Source organism: Topomyia yanbarensis, chromosome 1 (genome assembly GCF_030247195.1).
Source record: "Topomyia yanbarensis strain Yona2022 chromosome 1, ASM3024719v1, whole genome shotgun sequence".
Classification (NCBI taxonomy): domain Eukaryota; kingdom Metazoa; phylum Arthropoda; class Insecta; order Diptera; family Culicidae; genus Topomyia; species Topomyia yanbarensis.
Genome location: NC_080670.1, coordinates 4,419,751 through 4,436,605, shown reverse-complemented (window position 1 = coordinate 4,436,605; position 16,855 = coordinate 4,419,751). Strand labels below are relative to the sequence as shown.

The 16,855-nt window shown below is 39.9% G+C and overlaps 3 protein-coding genes across 3 annotated transcripts; all 3 read left to right on the top strand.

Moving 5' to 3' along the window:
* Nucleotides 1-4,694: 4,694 nt before the first annotated feature.
* Nucleotides 4,695-5,587, top strand: LOC131676694 (protein THEM6-like). The gene is made up of 3 exons (XM_058955947.1): nucleotides 4,695-4,783; nucleotides 4,858-5,017; nucleotides 5,093-5,587. The coding sequence occupies exons 2-3, from the start codon at nucleotides 4,888-4,890 to the stop codon at nucleotides 5,536-5,538; spliced, it is 576 nt and encodes a 191-aa protein (XP_058811930.1). The 5' UTR covers nucleotides 4,695-4,783; nucleotides 4,858-4,887; the 3' UTR covers nucleotides 5,539-5,587.
* Nucleotides 5,588-5,928: 341 nt separating this feature from the next.
* LOC131676693 (protein THEM6) lies at nucleotides 5,929-16,834 on the top strand. Its single transcript, XM_058955946.1, has 2 exons — nucleotides 5,929-6,176; nucleotides 15,925-16,834. The coding sequence occupies exon 2, from the start codon at nucleotides 15,925-15,927 to the stop codon at nucleotides 16,513-16,515; it is 591 nt and encodes a 196-aa protein (XP_058811929.1). The 5' UTR covers nucleotides 5,929-6,176; the 3' UTR covers nucleotides 16,516-16,834.
* LOC131676685 (nucleotide exchange factor Sil1) lies at nucleotides 13,022-14,688 on the top strand. The gene is made up of 2 exons (XM_058955934.1): nucleotides 13,022-13,310; nucleotides 13,369-14,688. Exons 1-2 carry the CDS (start codon nucleotides 13,196-13,198, stop codon nucleotides 14,592-14,594), a joined length of 1,341 nt encoding a protein of 446 aa, XP_058811917.1. The 5' UTR covers nucleotides 13,022-13,195; the 3' UTR covers nucleotides 14,595-14,688.
* Nucleotides 16,835-16,855: the final 21 nt, after the last annotated feature.

Below are 16,855 nucleotides of genomic sequence, written 5' to 3'. Positions count from 1 at the left end.
AAGTATGCTGCGCAATAGCAGCACTGCAAGGTATGACCGTGATGATTTTTTAAATCATGAAAAAATGCCCACCACTCGCCATTTTACTCGATTACACACAGTCTGCGAGCGCAGGGTCTGCCCCAAATTCGACAAGCTCTTTCAATTTAGCTGCTGAGCATAACTTTAGCTGGTCTCTTCCGGCATTCGCACTCCGTGCCCAGCTTACTGTAGTCAACCGTGTTTTATCAACCTTCCGAAGTCCGCATGTTTGTCTACTTGATACTGCTGCTGGTTCAAGCATATGCGCATTTTTCTACTTTGCCACCGTGTATTACACGCAGAATTCTTCTCTGAGCATGATAGTCTGCTTCCTGCCATGCCTTCTGAAGAAATGGTTTTCGCGTATTCTTTGTTATTCCCAGTAATGCTAGTCTAAGATTTTGCGAATGTACTATAACAATAAGTCCATCCGGAATTCTGGTTAGCTCTGGTTAGTATTCGGCTCCAGAGATAGAACCAATTCTGTTCACGGACTGACCCTCAAGTTACGTGAACAAGAATTTCAACGCGCAACGGTAAACTGCGTCAACGAGACCCAATTAACCGACAGTAACTTGGTTTAATTTTGTTTTTTATTACGCATATTGTAAAATACCAACATAGCAAACAATCAAAAAATACTACTCGCACCGCTCTGCTGTACGTGTAAACTAAACTGTAAAATACCGTTTTCCCCATCACCAACTGCGAGTTGTAAGTAAATGTAAGTAGGGGTTTGCCCACTACTCGGGTTCTTGTTTGCCCGGCGGACCCTTCTTTTCAGGGCGGCCTAGGTGCTTCTACCAACACTTTCGGATTTTCGTAACACAACAAAAAAGTAAACACAGTTTATTCTCCCGAAACTCTCCTCTGCGGGTCGTTCCTTATAGTCTGCTGCTGACGACAGCGGAAAGGCGACGATTTTTTCCGACCGGCCGGGACAGCAACGGCCGAGTTCTCCCTATTTGTCGTTGGCTGCTCCTGCAGCGGTCCTTGGCGTTTAACTAGGGAGGTGAGCTTGGCTACTTTGTTGGAACCTCCCTAGCGACAAACTATCGCCGGATTGATTTGCTCGCAGCAAGCGATCTCGGAAGTCACCGCAGTGCACTTCCTAGGGGGAACCTTTGTCCACCTTGCTTCCTTCTCCTTGGCGATTAAGTGTGGAGGAGAGCTAGGCTCGTTCGACTGATCCTCCACAGTGAGAACGGTCGGTGTTTACTCCTTCTTGTTTAGCCGGGGAAGCGAAAGCGCTCCTTTGCGGTAAGCTTTCTCTCTATGGCGAGTCAACACCACACGAACCACGGGCCGGCACTATTTGACGGTTTTATATCGTCATTGCACGCGCGCTGAATACTACCTTCTAGTGGCGGGAAACTGTCCTGAAAAAGACAAAATTTATCTGGACGTCTGTTTAATGGCGTGGTCCGTCACTTTCTACTCTTTCACGATGGCCACCTTTTTCACTCGACCAAACCACAAAAAACGCACCGCCGCATAGCTGTCATTGCTATGGTACAGCATAGTCAGCAATCACTTTTGCAGCGAGAGGAGAGCGGTGACCTATCTAAACCCAATGTTTTCTTATATACAAACATAAAACAAAATTCACTACACCTATCTGAACGCACAAAACCGTTCACAAACGCGAAACTATACAAAAATTTACAAACTAAATGTGAACGGTATCGAACTGCGGTGAGCATAACTTCAACGTAAACAATACACTCTACGGAGAGAGCATGCACGAATAGGTATATTTCACGCCAGTGCTAAATTGTTACCCTGGCGGGTTACAGAGTGAAATGAGCGAATGACAAAATAATTTGCGCTCATTACGGGAGAACACAATCGCGATTTACTTTTCACAGGCCCGTGTTTAGCCCACAGTACGCAAGGTGGAACATTTGATCCAGGTGAAAATGGAACAGAAGTGTTACACATATAGTTACATCATACGAGGCATTTAGTACCGATAACGTTCAACATCTTAGCCGAGGCAGAAGGCTTGGTAGTGATGAACAACATGCAACACGACGTCGAATACCAAATCGTCAAAACAAAGATTCCCGTATATGTGGACAATGATCTGACGGAAATTCGCCTACACAATTTGGCACCGCGCACTACCACGGCTTATATCAAAAGATTCATGTCGAAGTGTGGAGAAGTGGAATCTGCCACAAATGATACTTAGAGAAATGTTTTTCCTGGCATTACAATCTATACCTTCTTACTTGTCTATACCTTCTTTCTCGTCTTTCGCCAGGGCCGTGGCGAGGACTTCTGACGCCCTTAGCTGAGTGTCAGTTTTGCATCCTTTTAGTGTTTGTTTTTCTTTTTCAGTTTGACGTTCAAACAATAATTGCTATACATAGAAATGGCACACTTATCATGACTTACTATAGACGAATTTCGCGCTAAATCGTATTCAGAACTGGCAGCACCCTCTCAGATTTTAATGAAACTTTCTCTAACTGAAGACTTTGTCACAAAAAGCCACTTTGTATAGTTTGTTTTCCCAAAAATGATCTAGGGTAAAAAAAATTTTCGCCGATTTTTTTTTCAAATGGCTCTAGTCTAAAAATGACAAATCCTACAAAAATGTTGTAGGTTTGATTTTCACAAAATTAGTCAATTTTTAGAATAAAAATATTGAAAAAAATCGATATTAAAAATTTGAACTCGATTTACAAAAAAAATCTTTGATTTGGATGAAATTTTGTTCCAAGATGGGTAATTAGGTTCCCTACCTACCGTCAAAAATTCAAGTTGGGCACTTTCAAGGAAAATAAAATATTTGAAAAAAACTTTTCCTTGTCCAAACTGAATTTATTTTTTCAGTATATTTTTATGCATACTCATGAAATCAGTTGGTGCTAGGTATTTATAAGTGATATTTGTTATGATTAGACAGCTTTAAATGTTAGCGTTGTGTTGCTAAGAAAATCGGTTTCATCGAGTCATACATCGAGTGAGGATAAAAGACCGCATTATTACTTTAAGATCCTCTAACTTGTCTGTCAAACCCCAACCCAGCTGATACTTGAATGGATGTCTGATTTCCCGTTTAAAGTCAAACACATTAAACTCGATCGGATCATATCCGATCTTCTTTTGGATCAAAGCTAATCCGTTAGGTATTCTGAAGATTTCGAATGATTATTGCGACAGATATCTGAAAAGCTTTGTGATAATCTGTACAGAGCAAACAAATGACATTACTGGCGACAAGCCTTTAATGAAGAACTATCAGACATACATGCCCGCTCACAAAATTGTGAACGATGGTGTAGTCACCATTAATTTAAAAGACCTCTTGCTCCACTGAGCGAAGATTTTAAATGGCAATCGTACTGGACGGAACAAAATGGTGTGTCCCTGTCAAATCGTGCCGGGTAACCTTTAACGGAGCTGTTTTGTGTTTATGTCTCCTTCCACAAGAATCGTCTGCCTGTTTGGCTGTTTGTACGCGCGTCATGCATTGCACTAATTAGGTACAAGCAAATGAAGGCTCGGCGGAGATCTAGTACCCTGTCCGTGTACCAACAGAACCCGAGGAATATGAAGCGTTCCCTCATACGGCACTCTAAGTACTCTTTCGCAGAAATAGTAAAACAAAAGCTTCGTCTCACACCAGGGTAAATCAATATGCTCGCTTTGCTCAGGAAGAATGTAGCGCTGATGATCCGCATTTAAGGGACATCTTTTGCTGATCTCAAAAACTATAGGCAAAAAAGATTCCTTGTAAATTTAGTTCTCGAGAGGCCAAATATAGCACCTCGAGAAGCCTATGACACAAGCCCCAAGCAAACAGCTCCTGCTCTTGGGAACTTGAGATGAAACATGGAGTTTCACGCACTTGCAAGAACAACCAGAGATTCAAATTAGTGCAGGACTGGTTGGGCCTAAGTTGGAAACCGGCAACGGATATTGCGGAACTCCTTCCGGCATCAAACTTCAATTCTCATGGTACGGGATAGGGTTGTCTGCCCGTTGATAATTGATCTACCTTACCCTACGATCTTCTAGCGCCTTTGGTGGAGTTTCATTTATGCGCCTCTTTGTTGTTTACTTTGGCTTTCTTCTTCAGTTCGACTTTCAAACAATAATTGTGACAAACTCTACGGGCCTGCCAATAGCTAACATGTCTAGGGAAATAATAAACAAAAAAGAAGACGGCTATACCGGAGTCACTCGAAAAAACATCTAACAGCGATAATCAAAGCTGCTCTAGCGACGACGACATAGACGCAAACACGAGCGAGGGAGAAGGCAAACGGAACGACCAGCAAGCAGAACAGGATGAGCCTGACCATTATACACCATCGGTAAAGAAAATTAACCCAAGGAGCGGAACGCTGTGTGCCCAGGATAGACGACAGCAATAATATTCGGTTTTTTTATTTTTTATGAATTTTTCGTATCCAAAGCCTCAGTAAATAATAATAACGGCTTAGTTATGCTAATGCATTGAGTCATGACTAGTGTATATACCATATTTCATCCATACGCGGTACGGAGCATAATTTACCCATAATCGATCTCGGTCTATGACTTGCAGACTTACGAGGAGGCATGAGATACGAACTTTTCAGCATTAGGTTATCTCACCATTTGACTAGCTTCTGTGTCGTATACGTGAGCTTGAAGTGAATTACATTACATCAGTCCTTATCGTACCGCGCAGCGACTCGGATGGTCAACAACGGTGACGTGTTCTGCATTGATAGATAACAACGCTCCCAACATGGTTCTTGAATAAGTGAGAATAACTATTACTAGCGAAAGAAATATTAATCGATTAGACGCTAATTTGATTGAGTTCTTATATTATAGGATAACGGCAAACTGTGCTTAAGTGACAACATGTGGTGGATCATCGTATTGCTGTATGTGACCTTCGATTTGAACTACTTTATCCGATCAATCTTTACATTCGTAACGATTGCACTGTCTAGACGAAATAATAAACTAACCGACATCATAACCACATACGGTAAGCTAACTTAACCGCCTTAAACAACCATCAACCTGTGCTTCCAATGTGATCTATCTTTGAAAATCGTGACAGGCATTTGTTCCACCCACGACGTCGACATATTCCTGAACCACATGAACAATGCCCGCTTCCTACGGGAGCTTGATTTCGCCCGCTATCAGTGGTACGGTCGGTGCCAGTTCTGGTCCAAACTTGCCTCCAACGGTGGAGCAGTAATGCAGGGTGCGACAATTATCCGGTACCGGAAAATGTTGCCCCTATTTCAACCCTTCCGGGTGGAAACCAAACTGGTCTGGTGGGATGAAAAGAGTATTTTTTTCGAGCACATGTTCATCTCCTGGCCGGACGGGTTCGTCCGATCGGTGGCGATTTCGAGACAAATGGCGTCCTCTGTCAATGTGATCCAATTTATGCAGCAGTTTGAAGAGTGTCACAGCCGACCCCGGCAACCGGAGGAGATCCGGCATTGGTTGGAGGCCGTTGCGGTGTCGAGTCAACAATTGCGCATGGAGCTATAGATGTAATTAGAAAATGGACTGTAATAAACCTCGATTTCGGAAACGTGCAAAGAAACATTTTACAAGGGCAATCAGCGATAAGTCCAAATACGTGTCCATTCCCAGTGAATTCTGCCTGGCTCTCGTTAGTATCCGATTCCAGCGACAGAACCGATTCTTACTAGAATCCGTTGTGTCACTGGATCCGGAATCCTAACTACAGTTAGCCAGACTTCCGGTTGAACTTACTGGGTTGTAATTAACGTGGTGACACGATGATACCTCATTTGGAAAACTGCTCGAATGCTTTTATTACCCTAAATGTCCGCAGCACGATAGGCTACGATAGGATATATTACAGACACAGAGAAGACGACAATAAAACGAAACAACAGGTAGGGGTATCTACGCGATTGTGATCGATCGTGATCGCTGTAAACATCTTGTATGTGATCGTAACAGAGGAATCACAAACGCGAAGCCGGTCGTGAACGTGGATGGAAGTATGGCATTCACTCGTCAGTCGCGTAGCGATCTTGAACTTGAACGCTTCGTCTGTTTCCGTTCCACGTTGGATTTTTTAGTTAGAAAGCGTAGCATACGCATCAGTGTCAAAACGTATCACAAAATACACTAGTCAGCTTTGTTACTAGCCAAGGGTGAGTTTTTCACCATCTATCCGTTGGTCAGCGAAAAAATAGGGTCAATAATATCAAAAATGCAATTTGTGATGTGCGATGAAACCAAAGACAGAGGTGCAAAATGTGAAATTTTTTCGTCTTTATGCGCCAGGTGTTTTAACTTTGTAATATGTGAAAACGTTCAGTGCGATGGAATTCGAAAATTGAAAGAACTTTGTAACAACGTTGAAGTTGGGTGTTCGGATGACATGAAAGACTGACCTCTACAGCCCGTTAGAAAAAGTGAAACTCATTCTTACCCTAACATACAAACTTTACCTGGTGCTCGGCTTTATCCACTAGCTCGTAGAGTCACCAGAAACGTCAGCATTCTATACATTAAATGGAATCATTGCATAAGTCACATATGCATCGTTGTGCTGCGGACAACGCATTCAGGAATAGTAATTATATGTCATATACAAATCGTACGAAAATTTTGGGTGTTCACAATGGAACAAAAGTTCTAAAACCGACAAATTTCAACTTCAATGTAATTTTTATAGTGTACAATAGACCGTTCCCCTGTTTCGTTTATATTTCATCTAGAACCCCCCGATTGTAAAGATAATCGCTATATGAGCGGCACTTTTGTTAGATTTTTGTCAAAAATCAGTTCGCAAAATGTTGAAAATCCTCCTGCAAGTCGCGTCAATGTCTACATTTACGCGTGTTGCTCTAACAAAATTTTGCTAGATGGAAGAAGATCCAAGTTGAACTGGAATTCCAAAATTCTCGTACCGCGAAATATATTATCCACCAGATCTAAAATCACGATCATGCACTTGATTTAATTAATTGTTGTTCCAAGAAACATCTTGTTATTTGGAATCAAATTTTGCAGTTAATTTCAAAGAAGTTTCTTCCATAAATTGTACCCTACATTAATTGCTATCTATTGATGTATAAATATGAACATTTCACTGCTTTGAATTCAAAGTTATGAGCTAAATAAATGATTGCCAAGATTGCTTGCACCGCTTTAATTTATTATCATTTAATAATTCGGCAAAAGCTGCGACAACCATTTTGGTCCAAGCGGGTTCACGGTATGTTGTTAAGTACTAAAAGTGGTGCATGCCTTCTTTATGCGAATGAAAAGGAGGTCAAGAGGACCTTTTAATCTAAATTTTTAAATCATGAAAAAGTATATTGACAATTCTTTAAACTTTTAAACCAGGTTTATCGGTGCGTTAAATCTGGCTTTACCGTTCAACGAACATGAAGAAATCGGCCCTTAATGATAAAAATCGGTAAATAGGATCGCCGGCGATAATTTTGTGGAACTAAAAACGGGTTGTAAACTTTAAATGGCAATATTTTCATCATTTTTTCGCAGAATCCTGCAGGAATTAATTGTGCAATGACTACCGAGAAGTAGATCCAGGCACGTAGCCAGAGGGGGGGCTAGGGGGCTAAAGCCCCTCCCGAAATTTTTCAAAAATGAATTTCAAAAACCGGCGATGTTTAACAAAATTTGTTGCTCATTTGGTTTGAACAAATCTTTGAGAAAAAGTTGAAGAAGGCTATTTCTAACCACCAAAGGCAATGGTCACGAAATTCAGTCACTTTATGCTTTTGCTCGAGCCAGTGCGACGCGAACGATAAAAATAGTAACTTTTATATTGTGTGTCTTGCCTAAAGAATAAAAGAAACTGTTACTATAATTGTTGCTGTAGTAATCTGTCGAGAAGCAAGAAGTGGTGCTCCAGCCAAATACGGTGATTATAAAATTATTGATGATTCGCTTAGGACCGAGTATTCATAATGTGGAACATCTCCTGAAGGTGTAAATGGAGGTTGGACTTTCGGAAGCGAGTTCTACCATGTCAGGCATTTAGCGCTCAACAAATTAGCCCAGATGAAACCATTCATTTCGAACAACTTAAAACACATGGTTGAAAGTGACAATGCTATAATTAAGATCCTCCTATATATGGACGATGAGAACATCAATGTTCCGCTACAAGATCGGATATCGCTTACTCGCAGATTAATGTCATATTTGGGAGAAATGGAATCCATTCGGAAGGATAATTATTGAGAGCGAGAAGCAAGGAACAAATTAGACATTCGCAAACATAAAGGCAAAATTGACGAATTGACATAAAGTTTTGCAAAAGTTTCACAGGAAACGGATAATTTGCTGTGATTTGAAAACAGACAACTCTAAAAGAAAGCCTCTTTTGAAAATTAGATGTAAGTGCGATGTGTTCTCTTCCATGTGTCGGAAGCAAGTGATGCTGAAATTATCAAGCTCACCTGTGTTTATAGTTTCTAGTTATTTTGGTGGTGATATATTTACCTAATTTTACGTAAATTAGAAGCATTCAGAATCAGTGCTAAGTAATTTTCTTTCAATTAGTGAACAAGTTCTGAGCAGTTTCGCTCAGTAGATTAAATTCTGGGTAGTTTTCATTAGTAGATTAAATCATTGAAATATATATTTTACATTGTCCAAAAACCCATGAAATCCGAAATAATACCTTCAAATGTTCAAATATAATATTTACTTAATCTAGGTAATCTTCTCAAGTTCCAACGGTTTTGCAAAATTCTGAACGTCAATGAGCTAATGATCTTATTCTTGCATTGTAGTGGAATCAGTAGTTTTTTGCACTCACTTTACATTTTGACTTTTACTATAGTTTCAGGGATCTAGGAAAATCAGTACGATATTTTTAATTCGTAAGTCCAATGATATGAAAGTATCTAAAAAGAATCTACTTAAATAAATAGATAGATAGTTATTCTCAGTTGCCTGATAATATTGTCGAAGATAGCGTTTAACACATTCCCCACGAGAGTCAAATGAAAAAACATGTGTTTTTCTCAGGATTATAATTACGACATGATCAGTATCATTTAAACAGAAATTTCATAAAGTTGAGTTAACGCATACTTCGGATGAAGTCACAGAACTAGTAATAGTAGCCTGATCATGAAAATAGGAGTTGAAGTTCACTTTGTTCGGACATTCTTTGCAACGATAAACTTGGATTTCACACTGATATATTCCTATCCATGGAGATAACCTTGACGTTGGTTTCGTTCTCCTGTTTAGCAAATGCGTGTAAAGTTTCGTTAGGCGGGTTTTTGGATATTTACACCTTGTAGTCTAGAATGCGTAGCATTTTCAATCAGCCCTAAATACTTTGATCTCTTGATGAATCTTGAGAGAAATTTCTAACTTATAAACTAATAATAATCAAATTTAATTCGTCGATGCACTATAGCTTTTCTTGTAACAGACAACATATTTTTAGGGTTTTTAGTGTCTATTGTCTTAGTTATGGAATTGTTTTCACTAAGAACATTTCATAATTACATTCAGTTTACTGTGACTATCTCAAGTCATCAGAATTTATACATTTATGCAATAATTTTCAAGCCCCTCCCGAAACAAAATCCTGGCTACGGGCCTGAGTAGATCTATCATTGAAATTGTAGTTTCACCTTTTCCACTTTTTTAACGACATTCAATTAGCTAGAGATTACTAAGTAATGAAAGTTGTGAAGATGTAGAACCAAAAAAACTCAAGTGAGAGCAAGGATGCGAAATGCTCAGATCGGAAAGCTAAGAAGTTACAGGGTCATTAGAAACAACATACGTAGGTTCATTCGAACGTTAACCAACCAAGGAAGGGTGTAAATGAAAGCACTACACTGAGGTCAAACGATACGAGAAGATGTCACATACCGAAAATAACACTTTAATAATTTATTGAGCTCTCACCTAACGAGAAAGTAGTCAGCCTCTGACAATGCGTATATATACTTCGGTGGATAATTTTAAATTGCCAGGGTGCACACAGAATCCGTTTTCCAGTTACTGATCGTAAATTTCGTCTAACTGGGAAGGGTTAATGTACTTATCCGTGCGTAGATTACACACGAAAAAGACATCAGCAGGACTTGTGAGTTTTTCTCCTAGGTTTATATTCAGCGTAAATGTCTGTCTTCCTTCGCGGTTTTGGCAAAACAAAGCCTTGGTATCTTCATTCAGCTGCGGAACTTGACCCTTTGTTTCGATATACTTCGCAGTCGATTCTTAATGCACAGAACAATAACAGGCCTGGTGCTACGATCCATCTGACACCTAAGGATCCCTACTGGTGAGGCTCACGACGGGTGATTCATGCGATTAGTGCCATCTCTCTGAACCGCCAGACCACCGATTCACAGAGAACAGACATCCGTGATCGAACAAATATGCTAATAAAATTTGTGTAAACTTTTGAATGAATATACGTTAAAACGCCACACCAACTTATTCAAACTATCCATCAAACCCATTCCGGAACCGGTTCGAAGTCCTGAATGGATTCAGTGTGGAATCTGGCTCAAATGAAACACCGATTCCGACTCAATCAGTCGATGCATTTGAGCGGGAATACTGAATCCACTCAGAAATCCGAACTGGTTCCGGAATGGTTTGACTGGGTGGAGGTTAAACCGCTGTCAATTCAGTTGAACTCAGCCACTAAAAAAGATGACGACAGTAGTGCAGCTGGTGGAGATATCCTAACTACCTTCGAAAACGTTAGGGATTTTTACACACGTTGAATGCTGAAGATGGACGTATGTTCTCTGTGACCGATTTAAGAACTGAAAAATCTATATATATATAAAAGTCAATGTTTGTATGTATATGATTTATAGACTCCCAAACGGCTTAACCGATTGTTGTAAAAATTTGTACATAGTAGGCGTTTGTTATGGAGCGTGTTTGTGTGCTATTGGTTGGGAATTATCAGCCCGCCAGATGGCGCTTCGGAACAAATTGTGTTTTCCTCCTATTTCGATGAAAATCGCAGCAACGCGCGATGGGTATTAGCTAGTAATCTATACAAGCTTTTTGATAATTTTCCTTAACGAATAAAGCGCCATTGAATTTTGCGGTCAGGTTTGTTTTGGCTGAATATGGTACATGGTTATGAGTTTTTGAAACTTATTAAGTTGATAACTCAGAAACTATTCGATATATTGAAATTTTAAAGAAGTTGCGTTTTCGCATGAACTTACCGGAAAAATTCACGATTTTTTTGTATAACTTATGTATACTGCAATTATTATAAACGAATTGAATTTTTTGAAAGTTAAACGAATTTTTTTGTTAATTTTTTTTTCTTTAAATATTAAGGATCATGATAGAAAGATTGTGTAAAAATTTTGGAGTGGATCTCAGAATAGTTCGTGCGACATTACAATTTAAACAAAGAAATTTTACTTCGAGATTCATTCTGAAATTTTTACACGATTTTCCCATTTTTTTCATTTATAGACGTTCTCAAAAAAAATCCTGTTAAAAAATTTATAACAACATAAATAACAAAAACAGCTATTACAAAAAATATATATGTTAGCTCATGCAAAAACGCAACTTTGATTGTTTAGTATTCTTTTCCATACATCGAATAGTTTCCAAGTTACCAAGAGATTGCAAAATGTTCAATTTTTTAAAATTAAAACACATCTCGAAAAAAAATCATATTCAGCCAAAAGCTGTTATAAGTGAATATAGGGCTTATTGGTTTCCTGTGATGTTCTACATTCATATAAACATCATGATATTCAGATGGTAATAGAACACGCTAATGCAGTATAGTGAGATTAGATGCTGAAAATAGCTACAATGTAGTCTTTTCATTCCTACATATCGAAAGGTTTCATTTTTATTTTGTTTGTTGATGGAAAAATCAGAATGACTCTTTAGGCATAGTTCCGTAATTTAATCCGTTTGATTAAAGCGAGATTTAAAATACCTTGAAACGAATACATATTCTAAGGTGCATCCTTACCCTTTAAAAGCGCGTTCGAAGAAACATATATAGCTGAAACCATACATCCACTTCGAGTGTTTTACTTCAGTAAAAATAACGTTTTTTTCAAATGTAATTGCGATAAATATCATCACCAGACGTGCAGTTGAATTTGATTAAATTTTACAGCTGATCACAAATATATGCTGGAATGGCGGCGCTAGTGTTTTAACGGATATTCGTTCAACTGTTTACACAAATACAGGTAACTGCTAACAGGTAGATCATGTACAAATTCGTACATGTTCTGCCTGTTCTCTGTGTATGCATGCTGTCTGTCAAATTGCATGAACTTAAAGCAACGCTCTTCCTAGAGAACAACCTTTCCAAGACGGGGTTTGCAAAATTATTATCCTTTATTTTTTCCTTTTTTATTTCGACTATGTTAGTCACATTTTCTATTTTACATATTGAAGCTAGAGATTACTGGGCAGGGAAAGTTATGAAAATTAAAGCCATAGTACTCAAGTGAGAGCAAGGATGTGAAGTAAACAGATCGGAAAACTAGAAGTGGCAGGGTCATTAGAACAGGCTTAATATCGTAGGGCTTTAATTTTTGTCTGTGGGTGATTCGTAGTTATGCAGCCTTAGCTCGACCCTCATTAGCAGAAGACAAAAATTAAGCCCGTACGATATTAAGCCTGTTCTAATGACCCTGCCACTTCTAGTTTTCCGATCTGTTTACTTCACATCCTTGCTCTCACTTGAGTATTATGGCTATAATTTTCATAACTTTCCCTACCCAGTAATCTCTAGCTAATTGAATGTCGTTAAAATGTAAAAAATATCCTTTATATTTAATACTATTATATTTGTACAATAATTTATAATCGCAGTTAAAATATAGAAATACACTAGGAAATACATGTAATATATACACGTACTTAAAATCGAAAATTCACTGTATACCTTGCACGCAAGGCTGCTGCTCGAATCGATTATCGAGCAAAACCTGCTGGTGTGCGTGTTATCATCATGCGGTATTATATGTTTCGTTACTGACGTGTATGTGGAATACGCAACATATTTTTCGCGCATAGCTATTTACACGAAAGCCGGAGTTTGTTATGTTTTTGGATGACCACCCGGAAAAGTGATGAAAGCAGCGTGGAAATTGGACGTCTAAAATTGTCAGGTGCAGACACGTAGTGCAGTTTAATATTGAACTAAACGGAAATGATCTCGAAGTGGTCGATTTTTCTTCTCACAAGCCAATTGGTGGCATTTGGCTGCGGAGCAGCGAACAGTACCAAGTTTGTGGCCACAAAAGAATGGCAGGAAATTCCAGACGGTATGACTGATCGTATTCAAACTAAAGTAACTATTATAAAAAAATGTTTCGATAACAGGTCAACCAATCCCGGATGGTCTTCACATTCGGATCAATCTTTCGACCGGTAAAAAGGAAGCAAAGCTGCTGGACAAAGCAACCAATGATACCCAATCTTCGTCACTGTCAACCGTACCAGGGGCCGGTTTAAAGGATCATGACAATGGTCAGGTTCCTTTCAACAACGATATAGAACAGTTGAAGGAAGCGCTGCAGAAGATACCATCGGATGATTTGAAGCTAGACGAAAAGGAACTGAAGAAGGTGAAAGGAAAGTACAAGAGCTATGATCAGATCAAGCAGGATCTGAAGGAGGCCAATATGGAAGTCAAAAGTGATAGCGACATCATGCAGAGTTTGTTCAAAAGATTCCGGGAGATATGGAAATCTAAAAATCCAGCCGAATTCGCTGTTAAAGCGGAGCTAGAGACTCTCTTTGCCGATCTTCAATATTTGGTTCACCAAATTGATAACGCTAATGAATTCATCGACAGACAGGGAATCGAGGAGATTATTTGGCCAAGTCTTAATCAGACGGAACCTACTTTAAGAATCAATAGTCTCAAGTTGCTTGGAACAGTGGTCCAGAATAATCCGAAGGCAAAAGTCGCTTTATTCGAGCGCAATGGAGGTTCGATTTTGTTGGCTAGAATATCCCAATCTAAGAAAGTGGATGAAATATCTGCCGGACTGTTCGCTTTTGGTAATTTAGTTCGTAAATTTCCGTATGCAATGGCGGAACTTCTAACCCCGCATAGTTACAGTTTATTGTTCGATGTTCTCGATAAGGGCATTGATCTTCGGGTGAAGGTTAAAATCATACGGCTGTTGTCAGATTTAGTTCAGGACTATGAGCACGCCCTTTCGGAACCGGATGTCGACGAGACAATCCGGGAACGATACCGGTCGACTAATTTGAAAGCAACCCTGCACAAAGTAGAGTACTGTCAGCGGGCGAGGGATTTCTTACTACAAAACAAGCCTGGCCTGGTGCTGGACGGGGCTCTGCTCGATGATGTGGTGGGATCCCTGCGCAGTATCCGACAAAGCCTGTGTCATGAGGTATGGTCGAAATGTGCAATGTTCCGACATATCTTGCTAGTGCTGAGAAACAGCATAGAAACTCGGTTTAGCGAGAGGGATGGCAGTCAGCAAGGAGCTGCTTATGTGATGGAAATTCAAGACACGATCGAACAGTTTGTGGATGAGCTGTATGGGTATCCGTTTAGGAGGGACGAGCTGTAATGTGTCCGATCGGTGAGGATCTGGATGAAATGGAGTTGTTTTCGAGACTGTTCAGTGAAACTGAGAAAATTATCTAATTTATTTTGTCGAAAAACGAATGATTTTTTTTTTGAGAATATCCCTTGTTGTATAACAGTTATTTAATTAAACGTTACCTTTCAATTGAGCAAACAAGTTTTAGTGTTTTGATCTGAATCGATCAAAACGATCAGAGCAGAACAAGAAGACGATATAAATCTTGGGGGGTGGGCGTAGCGTATTGGTAAATCGATTGCCTTGTACGCAGCGCACCTGGGTTCGAGTCCCGACCCCGTACATAGGGTTAGAAATTTTTCCTAAGAGATTTTTCTAACCCGAAGAGGCGAATGACCTTAAGGTTAAAACCTCTATAATTGAAATAAAAAAAAAAAAAAAAACGATATAAATCAAATACACGAGAGTGACAGGTCTCATTCGAAACACGAGTCCAAAGTTAAAACTGCTACATACAGGCAGGCCTGAGGGGTAACCAACCAGCAAATGAGTGTTTGAGACCGTGTATTACAGGTGGAGCTAATGTTCTAGAAAAAAAGGCGGATCGATATTTTTGGAGGAATTTCCTCATAGTGGTATGCCTGTTAGTCTGTGGTGCTACGGCCTTGAAGTTGTAGTCTTTTTTCGTTACGTGGGTCTTTGTCGAGGATCTTCGCGAGGGGCTTCTGGCACTTGCGACACCAGGGGGCCTATTCTCAGTTCCGTCACCTAATGACTAAAATTTTCCTCCAGTCACTAGGTCACGTAACTGCGAGCCCCAGTTCCTGCGGTTATGTCGTAAAAGTGAGTTTTACCTATTTCTAGATGTATCTCCATACCGATGGCCGAAGGGAAGTAAAATATGTAACTCGCGGACAGAGTACTATGAGACTTGCCCTTGCTGTGTCTGGTGAATCTCTGACATAGTGGCACATAAAATCCACATGTACACGATTTATTTCAAATCTATGAACAGGGACCTCAACAAGCAGGGTTACAAAAATTAACTAACTGCAATAAACCGCATCAGAGAATTCAATTACCGACATTCCCGTAAAGATTCCTATTCAGAGCTTACTTTTTGACGAACAAGATGATGAGCAGAAGTACCAGGTTACTACCCTGGAGATTTCCGGGAAATCCCGGTTTCTTATCAACGTTTGTTTCTTATTCGAAGGTAATGTCGTACCTATCTTCTATTACTTACTCTACCTATTAAACGTGGGACAAAGCAGAGAAATGTAGACGAAAGAAGAAAATTGAGAATGGTAGATCTTGATTGAAAATTTCAACTTATCCTTCCATAACCTTTTCGCAGATGTTCACCTGTGGACTGCTTATCGCCCTGCTCGTCCTGTACGTGATCTGGGATGTCAACTACTTCATCCGGTGCGTGGTCACGCTCGGGTACGGGATGCTATTCCAGCGGAAGCGCAAAGTAACCGATCAGACCACGATCTACGGCTTGTGCACGACCCAGGACGTGGACATCTTCATTCGTCACATGAACAACGCCCGGTACATCCGAGAGCTGGACTTTGCCCGGTTCCACTTTTACGGGCTGACTGGGATTTACGGTAAGATCAAGGCAAAGGGCGGTGGTGCCGTGCAGGGAGCTTCCAGCGTGCGCTACCGTCGGACGATTCCGATCTTCAACGCGTATAAGATAACCACGCGGCTAGTTTGGTGGGACGATAAGGCCATCTATCTGGAGCAGCAGTTCATTACGCTTGGTGATGGTTTCGTGCGTGCAGTTGCCATGTCCAAGCAGTGCATCACCAAGGTTGACGTGCTGCAGCTGATGAAGGAATTTCCCGGCGTGGAGAAACAACCACCAATGCCGACCGAGTTGCAACAGTGGCTGGAGTCCATCGAAACGTCTAGCCAGAAGCTGAGGAAGGAAAAATAGATAGGCCTTCGGATAGGTTAATTGCGTTTTTAAGGGTTTTGGTTAAAATTTATCATTTCTATAGTAAAAGCACAGATAACAGACATTTAGAATAGTATTCGAAGTGAGTTTTGATGAGAGATTAAAACATATTATTGTAAAACTACGTGTAACCAAGGGCAGTGTAGGAGCCACTGATGTTCAAGGTATATCGATTTGAACATTTTCATATAAATTTTATTTTAGCCTAAGCGTCTGTTCTCTGTGGTAAATATTGCGTACTGATACCAGCAATGTTCCGTTTTTAAGATTTTTATTACATGCCAGCGGAGAGGTATAAAATAAAACAATAATATTAATA